The sequence below is a fragment of the Mytilus trossulus genome, unplaced genomic scaffold, assembly GCF_036588685.1.
Source record: "Mytilus trossulus isolate FHL-02 unplaced genomic scaffold, PNRI_Mtr1.1.1.hap1 h1tg000343l___fragment_1__unscaffolded, whole genome shotgun sequence".
NCBI lineage: Eukaryota > Metazoa > Mollusca > Bivalvia > Mytilida > Mytilidae > Mytilus > Mytilus trossulus.
The window spans coordinates 1,242,646-1,260,917 of record NW_026963332.1 but is presented as its reverse complement, the minus strand read 5'-3'; the positions used below and the strand labels follow the sequence as shown (position 1 = coordinate 1,260,917).

Below are 18,272 nucleotides of genomic sequence, written 5' to 3'. Positions count from 1 at the left end.
GTTTTTTTGCTGATTTATCTTTTTTTTTATCAATCAGGTTGTTAGTTTTTTCATATGCATTTGAATGTCATGTCAAGGCCTCTTATTGCTTACTATGCTGTATGGGATTTGCTCATTTTCAATACTTTTTACAATAATTTCAAAATGACCATACTGTGACCTATAATTGCTCATCTATATAATTTGGTTTCTGATGAAAAGGAAACTTCTTATCAGTCATCACATCTTCTAATGAATATGACTAAAAACCATAATATTTTTAATTCTTTTTTTAAATTTGTTTCCTTGAATATGTTGTGGTAATTTATAAGGATAGTCATGGTTTATGACTATTTTTTTTTACTGTTTTTTTTTTTCATTGTGTGATTTTTACTGCATTTATTAACTGGTATAGCAGGCAAACTGTCAACTGTTACATACACAAAAAAAAAATTTTTATGAAGTACATACGACCTTACCTATACCATTCCCATCTGTATCTGTCTGTTCACCATTAGCTGCCTCCTGACAATTGTCACCGATGTCAAGGACACTATCTCCATCCCTGGAATGATGGTAATTAAACATAAAATTATAAACAGCATCATTAACATTTCTATCAAAACAGAAGTCAAAATATCTCAACTGTTTTATTTCTTACTTATGATAATTTCTTGATTAAAAAGTTTCTATAAAACTCCTTTATCATTCATTTTTTTCAAATTTTGTTAAGAGGTTAAAGTTTATTACTTCTACAAATGTGTCATTCAATACAGAAATAACAAGAATGTGTCTAAAGTACACGGATGCCCCATCCGCATTACCATTTTCTATGTTCAATGGACCGTGAAAATGGTAAAAAATCTCTAACTTGGTATACAAATTTAAAAGATCTTATCATGGGGAACACGTTAAGTACTACATTTCAGGTCGATCAGACTTCAATTTCATTAATAACTACCTCAACCAAAAACTTTAACCTGAAATGGGACAAACGGACCAACAAATAAACAAACAGATTCACAGACCAGAAAACATTATGTCCATAAATGGGGCATAAAAATAGTGGTAATCAGCAAAAAAAAAATTAAATCCTTAAATACAAAAAATAAATTACACTATTTTGTCACATTTTTCTTTAATGAAATTTTCAATATCATGCTTTTCGAGTCTAAAATCTAACTGTTATTAGTTACACAAAAAGAGAATGTATGACATTATGAGACTATTTCCTTGACTATGTCTATGAAAACAGGATCTACAGATTTTCTACGGTCTTTCAAACTAAAGGATGTTTCCTGGTTATATCTCATCTCAAACTATACCCTACAAGGAGATAGAGGCTGATAAACACCCTCTTCTATGATAAAATTTAAATCTTCAACCTGATAATTATATATGTATATATGTGTTCCTCCTCGGAAAACAAAAGAACACATTTAAATTTAATTAAGTTCATTTGATATTGCCTCACCAAAATAAATAAAATGCAAGTTTAAATTATTGCGATTAAATTCCTGTGTCATTATGTACAATAGCAAAAACATCACAATAATTTCTGTATTTACAGTTTGTCAAATAGATAAATATAAACCAGTTGTAATTGACAAAGAATATGTTTTGATTTAAGGTGTGTTGATATACCTGTCCTTATTGATAGTGGGATCACAGCTATCACCATATCCATTCTGATCTGTATCTGTCTGGGCAGGGTTTCCTATACTTATACAATTATCACAAACATCACCAACATTATCACCATCTGAGTCCACTTGTGTTGGATTGGTTTTCAATGGACAATTATCTGTACCATCTGGTCTACCTAAAATGAAGAACAAATTTTAAATTAAAACTTTAGAAGAACTAATTTCTACATTTGCTTCAGTACTAGTGGATCTGACAAAAGAAGTAGCATTATTTTCATTCAAAATGTATTTACTGTGAATATGCTACTCCCCAGAAATAACCATATTTCAATTTTGATGAAAGTTGTCAATCTTAAGTTTTGCCTTTCATTCAAACAAATAATATTATGAAAACGATTCCATTAAATGATACTCTTCAAAGAATGTTGTCCGGCATGAATTAGCACATGAATCTCAATTGCACATGTATATAATAATTGACACTGCTATTATATTCTGCCAAGCACAAATTGTTGTTTGGACTTCATTTTGTTTATTTCATGCATAAATGTCATTTGATCATGCGATTACAACCCCACAAATAACCTGTAACAAAACATATCAGAAACTATGATATTGATCAATCCCAAAGGACAAGGTAAGATAAGGGCTGTATTTGAACACCCCCCCCCTTTTTCCTCATTTTTCGAAATTCTGTTTTGGAAAGCTACTTATTATATTAAAACATTCCATGAGGTTTGAAGTTTGTTTAGATGAACTTCAAAACCACTAATTTTGCAACTGTGTTAGGTAAGGAGGGTTATCTTTCTGTTATTATTCAAATATTGTAAATTAAATTATTATTCATTTTACAGGTGAGTTTACAACACTTTTTTATCGAATGAGAAGTGTTTTTGCTGTCTAAATCGCCTTTTTTTTCAGGGTCACATACGCACACGCTATTAAATTTTAAGAAATAATGGCCATAAATCATTATTTTTCTTTGTTGATGCCCTTTTACCCCCCTAATCTCACCCATTTTCTGAAATTAATGGTTTTGAAGTTCATCCAAACAAACTTCAAACCTTAGGGAATATTTTAATGTAATAAGTAGCTTTCCAAAACAAAATTTAGAAAATAGGGGGCCAAAAATAGGCCTTATCGTACCTTGTCCTTTAACCCTCAAAAAGTTTAAATTTTACAATAAGGGAAGTGTTTACATACCATCATTGTCATCATCAGTATCACAGGCATCACCAACTCCATCTTTATCTGTATCTATCTGATCTGTGTTAGTGAAGGACGGACAGTTATCACACACATCACCTACTGTATCACTGTCAGTATCTGTTCTATCCCAACTATGTACATACGGACAGTTATCCTGTAATCAAACAACAGTTAACAGGTAAAAGTTTTCACTTTTGATTTTTAAATGCTTATAACAAACAAAAAATGATGATTTGCCATGAAATTTCTTATCAATTTGTACAAATACAGGTGGGAAAGAATTGTTCATACCGTAAGCACTTTTCTAAACACCTTTTTTGTTTTGTTTTGAGCAATAAATCATCAATGTAGCCTATTATTTGACCAATATATAAAAAGGGGGATGTTTCACCTAAAGAAGTAGGTTTAGTAAGACCTCTTTTTGGCCCCAAAATATAGCAGTCTTACAAAACAGTGAAAATGTAATCCTTTAGTAGAATGTTTCTGCTGCACAAATATGGGGTGTTTTTGGCAATACAATGCACATATATCGGGTACTAACATCAGTAAGTCATGCTATATTACTGAAATCTTCACAATTTTAGCATTTTAGTTAAATTTTAGATGGTTTTCGTCCTAAATAAGTGGCCGCATTCGTGTTCATTCATAATATTAAAATGAACAGTGTATTTGATGATAAGAAATAACATATATGGATGAACATAGATGGGAAATTTTATTTTTGACAAAAAAAATCTGAAAAGTGACGATTTTTGGCATATTTGATAGATTTTTTATATTTAAGCTTGAATCAGAACGTTTTTAATTACTTAATCAGTTAAAATCTTTCACATAAACTAATTGAATCAATTGGAATAGACACTTAAGTGTTTTTAAAATATTTCAAAATAATTTCAATAGATGAACCTGAAATTTGAGGCCGAAATCGGCCCTTACCGGACCTACTCCTTTAGTATAATTTTAAATTTGGTATTCCTGTCGAGCCATAATTGTTGAATGCTTACAACATTCCATTTTTACTAACCACAGTTACTTATAATACCTACAAAAGTATCAAAGATACAATTGTTATCTAAATCATTATTATAGCCATCAGTTATTCGTTTACCATCAATAATAAGACTTACTAAAGGATCGATAGTGCCATCATTATCTGAGTCGTTATCACAATCATCACCGATTCTGTCTCCATCAGCATCTTCTTGTCCACAATTTGGTTTCATCCGACAATTATCCTGTAATAAACATTTTAGAGTTAGTGTGACACTCATTTTCAATAAATTAGTATACATATTTGTTTAAAAAAGCTGAATTCAACTATGGGTGCATGATTTTCTCAGTGTTGAAGACTCATTGGTAGAAGTAGGCTGTTTCTTCTCTTCAGTCTGGTTGATGTCTCTTTGACACATTCTCAATTTTATAATCATATGGCTTTCCTAGTTGCAAGTTTGCTTAAGTTTTGAGAAGAAATACCATTCTTCATACTTTCATAATTGTATTTAGAAATGATATCCAAGGAACAGGGCTATTCTAGTAGGTCCTTCCAAATGATATTGAATATAATACCAATTATTCAGAAAGGACTATCACAGAAGAAGTAAGAAGACAAAAAAATCCTGCTATTATGTTGAAGTCGACAATTACAGCTCTTCACTTTGTTCCTTTTTATAAATTTTCTTTCATATAACAATTACACAGACATTTTCACCTGTGCTTGTTGCATGATTCTTTTTTCACTTTTGGAAATCCTGTGAAAAAAATAGCATATAAGTATAAAAAAAATATAAAGGATTGATTAATTCTTTTGTTCCTCGATGACATTAAATGTAGAATCCTAAGAATAACCTCAGAAACCATTGATACGTACATGATAATATCCCCGGTCTGTACATGGTAATGTTATGTCTGGGTGGTCATCTAAATCGGAATCTTAAGAATAACCTCAGAAAACATTCATACATACCCGATAACAACCCCAGTCTGTACATGGTAATGTTATGTCTGGGTGTCCATCTAAATCTGAATCAAAACCACAGTATTTACCAGTACCTGTGTATCCAATGTTACACTGTAACAAAATATATATTTTATAGTAAAAAGCTTCTCATAGCAAACTATCAGTCAACTGTGTATATATTTTTATTCTTATCCTTTATTTTTTTCTTATGAAAAATGCTTAAGTTTAAATACAAAGAAATGGAATATGAGTGCACCTCAATTTGAACTAATTAAACAAACAGCTGCCACAATTTAAGAATCATTTTTAAATTTTTGGGTGCTTTGTGAACTTGTTTGTTTTTTTTCTTTCTGCATTGGTAATTGTTATTTTACACAAATGTATTTTCTTTTCAAATTTTAAATATAAGTTTTTGTGACAGTTTTAATTTTAAAAGGTATATGTTCTTAGTCTGAGTAAAAACTAGATCTGTCAAACTGACACGAATGGCCCCTCCCTAAAAGTGTGGACACATGTGGACACAAACATGATGGTAGTCTCACATATAAAAAATCAGCTCAAAATCTGAAAGGCGTATAGAAAAAAGTCTGTTTATAACTGTGATTTTCAACAATTTATCAAAGTCCAAAGGCTGTAATTTCGGCAAAAATTAGCAGAGCAGAACGAAACGTAAACTTGATCTGTAACTCATCATGGTCAACTTACATACCATAAATCAGCCCAATATCTGAAGGCGTTTAGAAAAAACTCTGTCTAATGGTTTGTTGTGGAAAGACAGAATGACGGAATTACTGAATTTTGGAATTTTGGAATTTCAGACAAGCGTAAAACTATATGGCATCAACAACTTCGTTGCGGGGCCATACAAAAGTAGCATGCTCAGATAATTCTTAAACAACATCAATTGGTAAAATGAGTGCAAACTCAACACAATACAAACCTCACAAGAATACTCCCCTGGTCCTAGGTAAATACAGGTAGCATACTGTGAACAGGTGTGTTGTCCAGTCTGACAGTAGTTAGAAGAGTAACAGTTAATACTTGGTATACCAGCATACCCTTCTGCACAAAACCCACAGTAGTAACTACCCTGTTAAAATAAATTATCACTGTTTATCATCTGTCCAAGTGTATGACAATCTAACACATACAAAACATCAATATGGAAACATACTTTTTCAAACGTAACACAGTCTTTTATTACCTCCTATTTGGTATATCAAATTTCTTTAACTATATTTAAGTATTCGTGTTTGAAGCATATTTTTGATAATCTCTATTTAAAAAAATACATTAATCTAATATTACCTTTTATTCTTTTAATTTTTTATATGTCATATGTTCATTTATAATAATATGATTGAATCTAAACAATAGAACAATACAGTTTACTAGTCGATATGAATATTGTAGTGAAATTCAGTCCAGCCATATTCTACCTGTTATCTAAACTACTTTTATATATGTAATCCTTTGTCAATATCATGATGACTATAATATTTGGTTTCTTTTCAGATATAGGAAATTGTTCGGTGAATTTGAATAACTGAAAATTATATATTTTTCTTACTATAGTATTAAAGCATGGAGACAATGGATCACATCTGCCGTTATCTGTTAGACACTCATTAATATCAACACAAATCTGTTCCTGTAGGGGAGCTAACTCTTGGTTCATTAGCTCAAACACTCGGACTGTATTATTCCATGCCAGTCCATCTTCATAGGTACCAGTATATCCATATGGGCATGCTAGACACTGGTAACCAGGAACTGTGTTTATGCAGGCTGATGTGTTCCAACAGGGATGATGTAATGCACACTACAAAAGATCAAAGTCAAAGACAGCAAATATTAAAACAAACTCTTATTTTGCATGAAATATAAAAGTAAATTGATGTAAAAAGGCTTGTAAATTTAATTGTTGCATGAATAGGTTAAAAGACAAAAGATTCAATTGTCCATTATTGTTTATCTGGTATTCATCTTTAGAATCTATTTTTTAAATAAAGTAATTGTTATTGACTTTTTTGCTTTCTATTTTCATAGATGTACCATTTGAACAACACCATCAATATTGGTAAGTGTGGACAAATTGATAAATTTAACACTCATGAAACTTTAAACTGATTATTTCAATTATTCTTAATAATTTTGCAGCATACTTTTAATTGGATATAAATGTGTAATACAATTCTTTATTCTTTTGGTTACACTTATACTTTTGTTTGTTAATCTTCAGAATGACCTTACAAATAGTTAAGTACAAAAAAGTGAAGAAGCCAGATATCATATCACTCAAACTCAAAGTTATATAAAGCATGTGATACCTCATCTATATCAGCACAGGTTACTCCATCACCAATGAATCCTACTGGACAGTCTAGACACTCATAACTGCCTGCTCCTTTGTTTATGCATCCTGCTCTACTTCCCCCAGCTTTAAAACAGGCTGTATTTCCCATACAAGGGCATTCTGTAGTACTAGTACAGGCTATACATCCTACTTTCCCGTCACCAAGACTATATGATCCAACGTCACATGCATTACAGCGGTCTTTTGACTTGCTGCTATAGTAACCAGACAGACATTTTTTACATTCTGATTGGCCCGCCTCATCCTGATATAATCCTTCTGTACATATGGAACAAAATTCTAAAAAAATCAAACAAGAGAAAAGATAAATTTTATCAAATTTATGAACAGTTTCATTAACTTTTATTTTTTCTTCTACAGCATTATGAAATCATCCAGATAAATTGTATGCTCTCACCCAAGAAGGACCCACGGGCTTAATGTTTTGGGCAATTTACCAAGAGAATCTATATTTGACGACTAAAACTGATTGATTTAACACAAAATACCATAACAACATTTGTACAAGCTTACCATCGGTGCCCTTAGAATAAGTTCCTGGGAGACAAACGTATCTCTGGCCACCTCTACATGCATGTCCAGGCTCACAAAGTGTACATGTGTCAGGGCAGTATGTATCATTACATCCCAATACATATGTAAAATTAGCACATGGTGTGGCGTAACCATCCTTACATATCTACAAAATATAATGTATGTGTAAAATCCAGCACATATATATAATTATAAAATGGTATGGAATTTACATCCTTAAATATCTACAAAATAGATCATAAATGTAACATCAATCAAAGGAAATATCACAATTATCCCTTGATATGAAAAAAATATGTTACATTTCAAAAATATATGTATTTAATTCCAGAACATATGTACTACGTAAAAGATACTCATCCTTACTAAGTACATGTATGTTATAAACATATTTGTCCAATCCATGCTGAATTCTAGTTGTTTACTGGTTGTCTTAATGTGTTACTGGTTTTGTGTAAAGAACATTTACAGCATTTGTCCCCTATTCACATAAACAATTTCCAAATTGACCTACAGATGTCTAGTTTAGATAATTTCTGTGGTTGGATTGCTTTTTAAGTGTATAAAATATTAACATAACATAAGTATATAGAATAGTTCTATAAAACTTTCTTTAATAGAAGAATTCAAACTATATTAGATGTATTTTTTTGTGGTTTAAGGTTGCTATTTCATTTACGTTTAACCCACTCCTCTTTCTCTCTGACATATAACCCACACCTACTTCTCTCCATATAAATATCAATATCTACCCAACCATCCAGACAAGGTAAACACTCTGACTGTGCACCAAATGAATGTTCTGTAGGACTTCTATCACATGGGTCAGTTGCATTCTCACATCGTCCACACATATGTGTTTCTCCATCTCCCAGGCAATAAGAGGAGGTATAACACCTCTCACAACTGGTATCATCTGTAAATATTAGGGGGAAAATCAGAGAGGATACAAGTTTGTAAATGCTTGTTAAAATCAAATATACAATTATTTTACTTCTTAAAAGAAACTAAAACCTAAAAAACCAGATGGCTGATGTTGGCTTTTTTCATTTCTTTAATAAATTGTTTGCTATACTAAAACTTGACACATGTAAATTTAAATAAAAATGTCTTTTAATTCTATTTGATTTTTATTAAAAAAAAAGTTGAAAATAACCCTCCAGAATAAATCTCTCCTCTTTATGAATGGTTGTCTCATTTGCATGTATACCACATTAATATACTTTTTACTCATCCTGAAAGAAATATGCTGTAAAACAGTTTTAAACAGGTCTTAAGAATAAGAGAAATTTTGATGATCACATATTTCATAGCAAGTTGTTAAACCACTTAGAAAACATTTCCAGCTTACAATAATACTGTAGTGCTACAGGACATCCAGACAACTCCATCCTTAATCCTATGTTGTTTGTCCAATTCCTGGGGTTAATTCTGATATACTGAGACACTATTGGTGGAACAAGATCTGTAGTCCTTATAGTATCCTGGTCATTATTACCCAAAAATATCTAAAATTAGAAATAAATTATTTGTTCTATTGACATGGTTTAAAGCATATCAGGATTAAAACTTATTGTCATCCCTATCAAGACAATACTATTATAGATTAGTTTTCAAATATGCACTTACGTTTCTTTATGATTCACAGCTTTCATAGCACACAGAAAATATTTTTAAAACATAAGATTTTAATATACTTATATGAACATGGAATATGCCTTGTTAACCTAACAATACTTGAATTTTGAATTTTGAATTACAATATTTGTCCAAGCTGGTACTACATAGTAAAAAAACCTTTCCAAACTTACAAATTCCCCGCGATCATTTTTGTAAAGTATCCAGTTTCCTGCTGTTTTATGAAAATAATAAACTCTGAATGATGTAACCCAATTAGCTTCATCTTGTTGGCCTTGTAAATGTATCTGTTTAATCTGATATAATTCTTCCATGTTGACCTCTATGTACTGGTCAAGGTCATTGGTGCCTGCTACCCATCCTCCAGTAAGGGGACCAAAAACAGCTGTAATATATAACAATGCCAGTGGACTCCATTGTAAGAAAGTGTGTCTACTGAAGAAGGACATATGTATTATTTAGATCAACCGACTGATGATTTTAAAAGTCTAGTGGTAAATATTACATGCATATCAGGACTATAATATATATGATAAGATATGATTATAAACCTTGCTTTTTAATAAATTATCACACTAATCTAGATTCTTAACGTGATAGTTTTACAAGGTAGCAGCTATAAGCAGATATATAAATCACCTTGAGCCACACATTATTCTAACCCCTCCCCGTCACATTGTTTTTTCTTTTCTAAAATAATATCTTTATTGCACTTTTCTTTGCTGTTTTGACTAAATACTCGACCTATAGCAGTTGGCCGAGTATCCCTGTGAATTAGTCACTGGATAATCATGGAATTTATTCAGTGGATTCATATCTATAGATAGTTTGTTAATTTTACACTTCATAGGTAACACATACATCTGAGGTATACATTTTACCAAAAAAAAAATATTGTTTCATGATTACGGAAAATGTACAGTTTTGTCCGGTTTTGTTTCTAAAGATTATAATTAAAAGATTGTTTAAAAATTCATTTCTGAAAAGTACATAAGCGTCTATGCTTTTTTGTTCATAATTTGGTATATGAGTTCTTTTATGGAATGAATATATTAAGATAGTTTGGAAGAGATTTATATCTTGATACATAGGATCATGAATGTTCAATAGCCCAGTGCTGAAGTTCTTAAATCAAATATATGTGACCCGATCTTGATTTTGCTTACAAGTACATATACTTTCTTCCAAAATGCATGTAAGAATTGACATTTAAGAAAAAAATAATCGTAATCTTCAGTCAGGTAACACAAGTCACACATACTTGAGTTTTGTGTGTTCCATTGTAATAGTAATTGTTTACATATGGATATAATGGAGTAATTTCCATTTTAACATTATATATTTGTTATTAATAAAATAATTAAATGTAAATTGTAACGTATTATTTATTGGATTAAACGATTCTAGTTTGAAGATTTTTTTTTCAATTTGGAGAATCCTATTGGTCTCTCCACATTTATGTAATTTAGATGATTGTATATGTCTTTACATGACATATTTTCAATTAGCTCTGTTTTTTTGTTAACAGTCAAAGACAAGTTTAATTTTGTTTTTACAAAAGTTTTCAACGATTTGTCAGATTTTAATGTATTAACCCATGGTTTTGGAATAGAGTTTTTCAATTTTAACAGTTCAGAGATACAATTAGGTTTCGATGTTTATTTCCCTAATATTACTTTTTGCGAAATAATCCCTTTTTGATCTATAATGTCATTAATGAAGATAATACCGTCTTTTTTCCAAATAAGGTAAACTTAAACATTTTCCTTTAAATTTTATATTTTTATAACCCCACAACATTTGCTGCCTAATATTTCTGTAGTTAATGATTGATGTGTTGTTTGAAGATGTTGATGTATTGTTTGATATATACACGCTCTTTAATATGTTGAAGTGACAAGAGGGTAGTGTATTACTTAAGTTAGGTACTGAGTTTATGTTATCTGGCATCATATGAAATATAAGGTTGTTTTTACCAAATTTGTTGAAAAAATATGTTGGAATGACTTTCCAATTGGCAAATTCCTTTGTCGGTAATCGTTTAACCTATGAAATTTTTAATGCATATAAGAAATTATCAATGTCTGTCATTTTCAGACCTCCATTTTTATAATCTTTGGTAAGTAATGAACGTTTACCTTTTCTTGTTTGTTATTCCATATCAAATTGTATATAATTTTTTTTTAAAATCTTTTATGTAGATTTGGGGGTATCGAAACCACCGAAGCTAAAAAAGTAAGTTTGGGTAAAATAAGTGCCTTACCAATTGTTATTCGACCTATCATTGTTAAATTTCTTTTTCCCAATCAAGTTTTCTTTTTTTTACTGTTTCATTGTTTTTTTCAATATTTGATTTATCACATTTATTTTTATTTAATCCAAGGTAGACACCTAAACTTTAATTAGTTCTTTATTCCAGTGTATATTTTCATTTTTTTAAGTCTGCTGAACCATATACCTTCTGTTTTAGATTTATTCAGTTTTAAACAAGAAAGCGTTCCAAATAATACTATTAGGTTCAATGCTTGGTGAATTTCATTTTTAGAATTGAAAAAGAGGGTTGTATCATCAGCCAATTTAGACTATGTGTAATTTTATTTTACTCCTGACCTTCAAATACCAACTTGTAAATCTTTGGATTGACTTTGACAGGAACTAAATCTGAAACCTCTGGCACTTGATCTGAACATGCTATTTACAGCCTAAGTGTTGTAACATGCAACAATTTCTGCATTTCCTTTTTTATGTATTATTCATTAACTCAAATTAACACTGAATTTCGAATTAAAATCAACATCAGTGCTTCTAACCACCTCCCTTACTACTATCAAAGAACTGGTAATTAACTTTTGTAATAAAGCTTATGAAAATAATGGTATTAATTATTTTTGGAGTGTTAAAAATTCTTTAGAGGTTTTAGATAAAATACATGCTTTCAATGGTCCTTACAATTCTGTTGACAGTTATGATTTTCCTACTCTGTACACTACACTTCCACACAATCTTATAAAGAAAAAGTTTTTGTATTTGATAAAATGGTCTTTCGAAAAATCTCATTGTAATTTTATTTGCTGTAACTCGTTTAAGGCCTTTTTCTGTAACGAAAAAGGAAAGTATGCTAGATACACTTACTGGAAATGTGAGGATATGATTGAAGCTTTAAACTTTCTGCTTGATAACATTTATGTACGTTTCGGCGATAAAGTGTATCGTCAGGTAGTAGGTATTCCTATGGGCACCAACTGTGCCCCTTTAATAGCAGATTTATTTCTATATTGCTATGAATCTCAGTTTATGACCAAACTCAGTAAAGACCCATCATTGTTACATTTGGTTGATACATTCAAAAATACCTACCGTTATCTGGATGATATTTTTTCGTTGAATAATCCAGAGTTCTCTAAATATACTTCAGAAATTTACCCAAACGAACTTACTTTAACTAAATCTAACATAAACAGCAGCAGTTGTCCTTTTCTAGATTTAGACATTTCAATTTCAAACGGGAAACTTCACACTAAAATTTACGACAAAAGAGACGATTTTTCATTTCCTATTGTTAATTTTCCTTTTTTAGACGGCGATGTGCCTTTGGCTCCATCATACGGTGTTTATATATCGCAACTCGTTCGGTTTGCCCGTGTGTGTTCTGATGTCATAGATTTTAACGAACGTAATCAATGCATCACTGGTAAATTGTTGTGTCAGGGATTTCGATACCATAAATTACTTAAAACTTTTACTAAATTCTTTCATAGATACAAAGATTTGATTAGTAAATTTGGCTATACCTGTAGAAAGCTTATTAAAAATGGTATTTCTCATCCTAAATTTTATGGTAATATTGTACTTAAAGCGAGGAAATCACTATGTGATCCTTGTAAACTCATCGAACCTTTGAACAAACTTATAAGTAAGGGTTATCGTACCAATATTGTAATTAGATCTCTGAATATAGTTCACATTGGCACTAATATTGATTTTGTCATTAGCAAATTAAAACATAACTAAATTTCATTATCGTTTGAGGCGAGATGTATAGGGGACACAGCCACGTTAACTTTTATTTCTATAGAAGTCGCTCTTCACTATACTACTACCTGTCGATACATTTATTTTTGGCATTGCACAAGTCATGTCTTCTTTGACTATTAATGACGTTAAAATACTAAATCCCTGTGATGTGTTTTAGTCGATTTAAGTCTCTGATGCATGATTTTTTACTATTAATTGGTTTTGGCTTTTAACTAGCTGTCAGTAACTGCGAGTACTCTCAAATCGTATTTTCTTGTTAATTCGACCTGTTGATACTGTTTGTAATGCTTTTTTGTCATTTTTTATTTATATGGATCTTGGCTGTATACCAGCTTTGATTATTTGTAATATCTTCAATTTTTCACTTATTCTTACAACATTTGTATAAACTTCAAGATTATAAAAAAACGGTTTTTTTCTAAAGTGAACATTGATTGGTTAAATATTTCTCAGGGTGTTTGAATTTATTTGATAGCCTTTTGGTCATGACTGTTTGTCTCTAATATTTAATTAACTGTGCATTTGTATTCAGATATCGCAGATCAAATTTATTCGTTCTTTGTGTAATCATACGTTTTTTGATTGAGTTAAGTCTGCTAATTGATATTTTATCGTATGTTTTTATATGTTGTGATGTTATGCTATTGTTTCAGAAAAAGGGAGAAGGTTTGGGCCCATTAAAACGTTTAATCCCGCTGCAAATGTTTGCACCTGTCCTAAGTCAGGAATCTGATGTACAGTAGTTGTCGTTTGTTTATGTAATATATACGTGTTTCTCGTTTCTCGTTTTGTTTATATAGATTAGACCGTTGGTTTTCCCGTTTGAATGGTTTTACACTAGTAACTTTGGGGCCCTTTATAGCTTGTTGTTCGGTGTGAGCCAAGGCTCCGTGTTGAAGGCCGTACTTTAACCTATAATGGTTTAATTTTTAAATTGTTATTTGGATGGAGAGTTGTCTCATTGGCACTCACACCACATCTTCCTATATCTATCGTATAGTAACTTCATTGTATACGTGGAAGACTTACGATCGGACGCATTATTTCCCAATCTAGCTCTGACAGGTAGGGTCAGCTTACTCCTGGATGAAGAAGCTGACATCTGATCATCTCTTATCAACCCATTATATATACCAATATAATCTGAGCAGGCTTAAAGTAGATGTATTTGTATTAAATTATAAATAACCCATCATATATACCAAAATAATCTGAGCAGGCTAAAAATAGATAAATGGTAATAAATAACTGAAATGGTTGTTTTTAAGACATGTGATCAAAATAAAAAAATACATTACATACATGAAAAGTTTAAAAGGTTTAATTTTGGAACTCGAGTTCTGATTTCCATATACCAAAACAATATCTTGATCAAAGTTTCAATATTATTATCACTGGTGAGACCTGAAAAAACTGAGGTCATAAAATGTATGTTGAGATAATTCTAGCAAACATTATATATTATGGAAAAATCTTTTGATAAAAGTGACTGGCAATTTTTTACAAGGCTTTGAAATATGACTTCCCTTTCTTATGTCACATTAAAACTTCCTTATAAGTGTACCAAAGGATAATCACAAGGAAATGACATGTGGAGTTTTTCACCTTTCAAATATAACTTATTAGCAATGTGAAAAGCAAGTTTCTGGTATTTTTTTTCAAATTTCAGAATTTTTGTATTCTATTTACAATATGGGTGTGAACAAATAATGATAGAACTTGTGGAGTAAAACTTACTATAATTAATAATCCAGTACCCTGGTATTCTGAGGTAGACATCACCAGACGATTGGTTGACTGTGAATAACATATTAGTTCTATCTAACCACTCATCTATTAGACACGTATTACTGATATTGACTGTAACGTTGACAGCACTACCCCTTGGTGGTGTCCCCTGATCTATCCCAACTATCTCTAACGTTAGTTCTGTGCTACCATTGTACACCTGACGTCTGATATCAGATATGTTAGTGTAATCTACTGGTGGACTGAAAACAACATAATCTGGATCATTTTACTTCTTACAACTTTTACTGCATATCAACCTTCGAAACGTTTCGTTTTAAGCACATGAAGCTGAGAACACAGTGATACTTTACACGTATCATTGGTATGTTGTATTTTTAAACACTTCCTCAACAAGGCAATAGTACGAAAACTGTCAAATAATCTCATTAAAGATACCAGGATTGAAATTTTGTATTTACACTAGACGAACTTTTCGTCTTCAAAGGACTCGTCAATGATACTTGAATAAAAAAGGTTAAAAGGTTAAAAACAAAGTTGAAGAGACTTGAGGACCACACTAACTAAAATTTTTGGCAAATACAGCTAAGGTAAACTACATATATTTCTGATGTAGGAAAGCCTTGATATGTAAAAATTTCTAAGTTTTGTAAAAAGCTTATTTATAACTATGACTATATAAATGATGTTCTCTGGTGTATAATGGCATTGCTTAAACGTTTAGAATAAATATGCTAGGGTAAGAGTATGATTTCCATATATGATGAGCTAAATTGAGGAAAAGAAAAGGTTCTAATGAGAGCATTAAAATATAGTATTGAAGAAAGATTCATTAGTATTAGCAGTTCAAATTTATAAAACACCACAGTATTTACATTATTTTAAGATACTATCAACAGTACTGTACAAGCAGAAATTATCGTTGAGGTTTGAACTTCATTTATTTCGTTGAAAGAATATCTCCATGAAATTAAACCTCCCAAGTAAATTTTACCTACATATAATAACACTTAAATTTTATGGAAACAACGAAATTAAATCCCCATGAAATCTTTCATAGAGACAAAACCACGAAATTTTAACCCCACGAAAATTAATGTTTCTACCATATCTATTATTTTGTATTTACTCATCAGTTAATACCAATTTTCCAATCAATATTGACATCTCATATCATCTCCTCAGAGGTGTACATCCTTAAAATAATTGATCTAACCTTTCATACATTACAGGTGATATGTAGACCTGTGTCTCAGCGTTGATCCCGCTGTCAGAATCCATTGACTGTACATTAAACAGAGGATCTAACTGTAGGATAGGTCGTGGTGTGATGTACGATATACTGGTCAAACTTGGACAGTTGTCATTCACATCTTGTACACTAACCTGTACAGATAAGGTTCTTTCATATTAGTTATAATCACTCTTTTAGGTAAATAGATTAAAAGTTAGAACAATATTTTCAGCTCATACACCTAAAAGAAACTTAGAAGAAATAATTTTATATATTGGACCCCTTTTGTTATATAGTTTAAAATACAAGAAAACTCATGTCAATTGCTTGGTATTAATAGTTCAATATATGAAACTCATCCATATCGTAAATAAATGAATTGCTTCTGTCTTGTTTCATTTTTAAACGTGACTGTGAAATACTGTCTTTGAACCTGAAGATGCAGGCATAATTGGCCAAACATGTTGATCACTTAAAGTTGTAAATTAAGTGGTGTTGTCAATATTGCAGTCTATTTAAGTGTATGATTCTGAAGTTTTTACCATTATGACAAGGACGCCTGTCAAGGCTGAGCCTGTATCTGCTACTCTCAATTAAACTTACCCTTATGATAAGGGAACCAGTCAACCCTGAGCCTGTATCTGCTACTCTCAAAGTAAGAGTGTAAGTTTGTTCCACTTCATAGTCTAATTCTGTCACCAAGGTCAACAATACTTTACTGGTATTTATAGTAAACATTTCTGATCCAGGTGTACTTGGTTCAGGAATCATTACTTTGGAAGCACATTCTAAAATAAATTCCTTTTCTTATCCTTTCAGTAAAAAATCAATGACTTTCATATAATTGGTCTTAGGATAAGAAATGCAAATTCATAGTCTAACAAAAGATAACAAAACTTCTGTGAGGTTTTTTTTAGAGCAAAAAGAATGCCCTGCTGCCTCCACTCGACTTGTCTATAAAAATAATTAATTTCAATTATCTTTCTTTTAACATGCAGAACAGGGAGCACAATTATGTATGCACATCCTCATTAAGTGTTTAACAAATGTAGTCAGCACTTCGGTGTTGACATGAATATCAATTATATGGTCATTTTTAAATTTTCTGTTTACAAAACTTTGAATTTTTCGAAAAACTAAGGATTTTCTTACCCCAGGAGTAGATTACCTTAGCCGTATTTGGCACAACTTTTTGGAATTTTGAATCCTCAATGCTCTTCAACTTTGTATTTATTTGGCTTTTTAACTATTTTGATCTGAGCGTCACTGATGAGTATTATGTAGACGAAACGCGCGTCGGCGTATAAAATTATAATCCTGGTACTTTTGATAACTATTTACACCACTGGGTCGATGCCACTGCTGGTGGACGTTTCGTCCCCGAGGGTATCACCAGCCCAGTAGTCAGCACTTCGGTGTTGACATGAATATCAATTATATGGTCATTTTTAAATTTTCTGTTTACAAAACTTTGAATTTTTCGAAAAACTAAGGATTTTCTTACCCCAGGAGTAGATTACCTTAGCCGTATTTGGCACAACTTTTTGGAATTTTGAATCCTCAATGCTCTTCAACTTTGTATTTATTTGGCTTTTCAACTATTTTGATCTGAGCGTCACTGATGAGTCTTATGTAGATGAAACGCGCGTCGGCGTATAAAATTATAATCCTGGTACTTGTGATAACTATTTACACCACTGGGTCGATGCCACTGCTGGTGGACGTTTCGTCCCCGAGGGTATCACCAGCCCAGTAGTCAGCACTTCGGTGTTGACATGAATATCAATTATATGGTCATTTTTAAATTTTCTGTTTACAAAACTTTGAATTTTTCGAAAAACTAAGGATTTTATTACCCCAGGAGTAGATTACCTTAGCCGTATTTGGCACAACTTTTTGCAATTTTGAATCCTC

General features: G+C 31.3%; 1 protein-coding gene across 1 annotated transcript; it reads right to left on the bottom strand.

The window, feature by feature from the left end:
* Positions 1–458: 458 nt before the first annotated feature.
* Positions 459–17,129, bottom strand: LOC134701796 (fibrillin-1-like; the record flags this gene model as incomplete). The annotated part of the gene is made up of 16 exons (XM_063562917.1): positions 16,962–17,129; positions 16,341–16,510; positions 15,113–15,366; positions 14,405–14,527; positions 9,514–9,725; positions 9,054–9,210; positions 8,455–8,618; positions 7,682–7,847; positions 7,122–7,447; positions 6,362–6,613; positions 5,732–5,881; positions 4,798–4,902; positions 3,962–4,069; positions 2,829–2,988; positions 1,624–1,801; positions 459–544 (listed from the first exon to the last, which is right to left on the bottom strand). Coding segments are annotated over exons 1-16 (2,779 nt in total), but the record flags the coding sequence as incomplete, so codon positions are not given.
* Between the last annotated feature and the right edge of the window lie 1,143 nt (positions 17,130–18,272).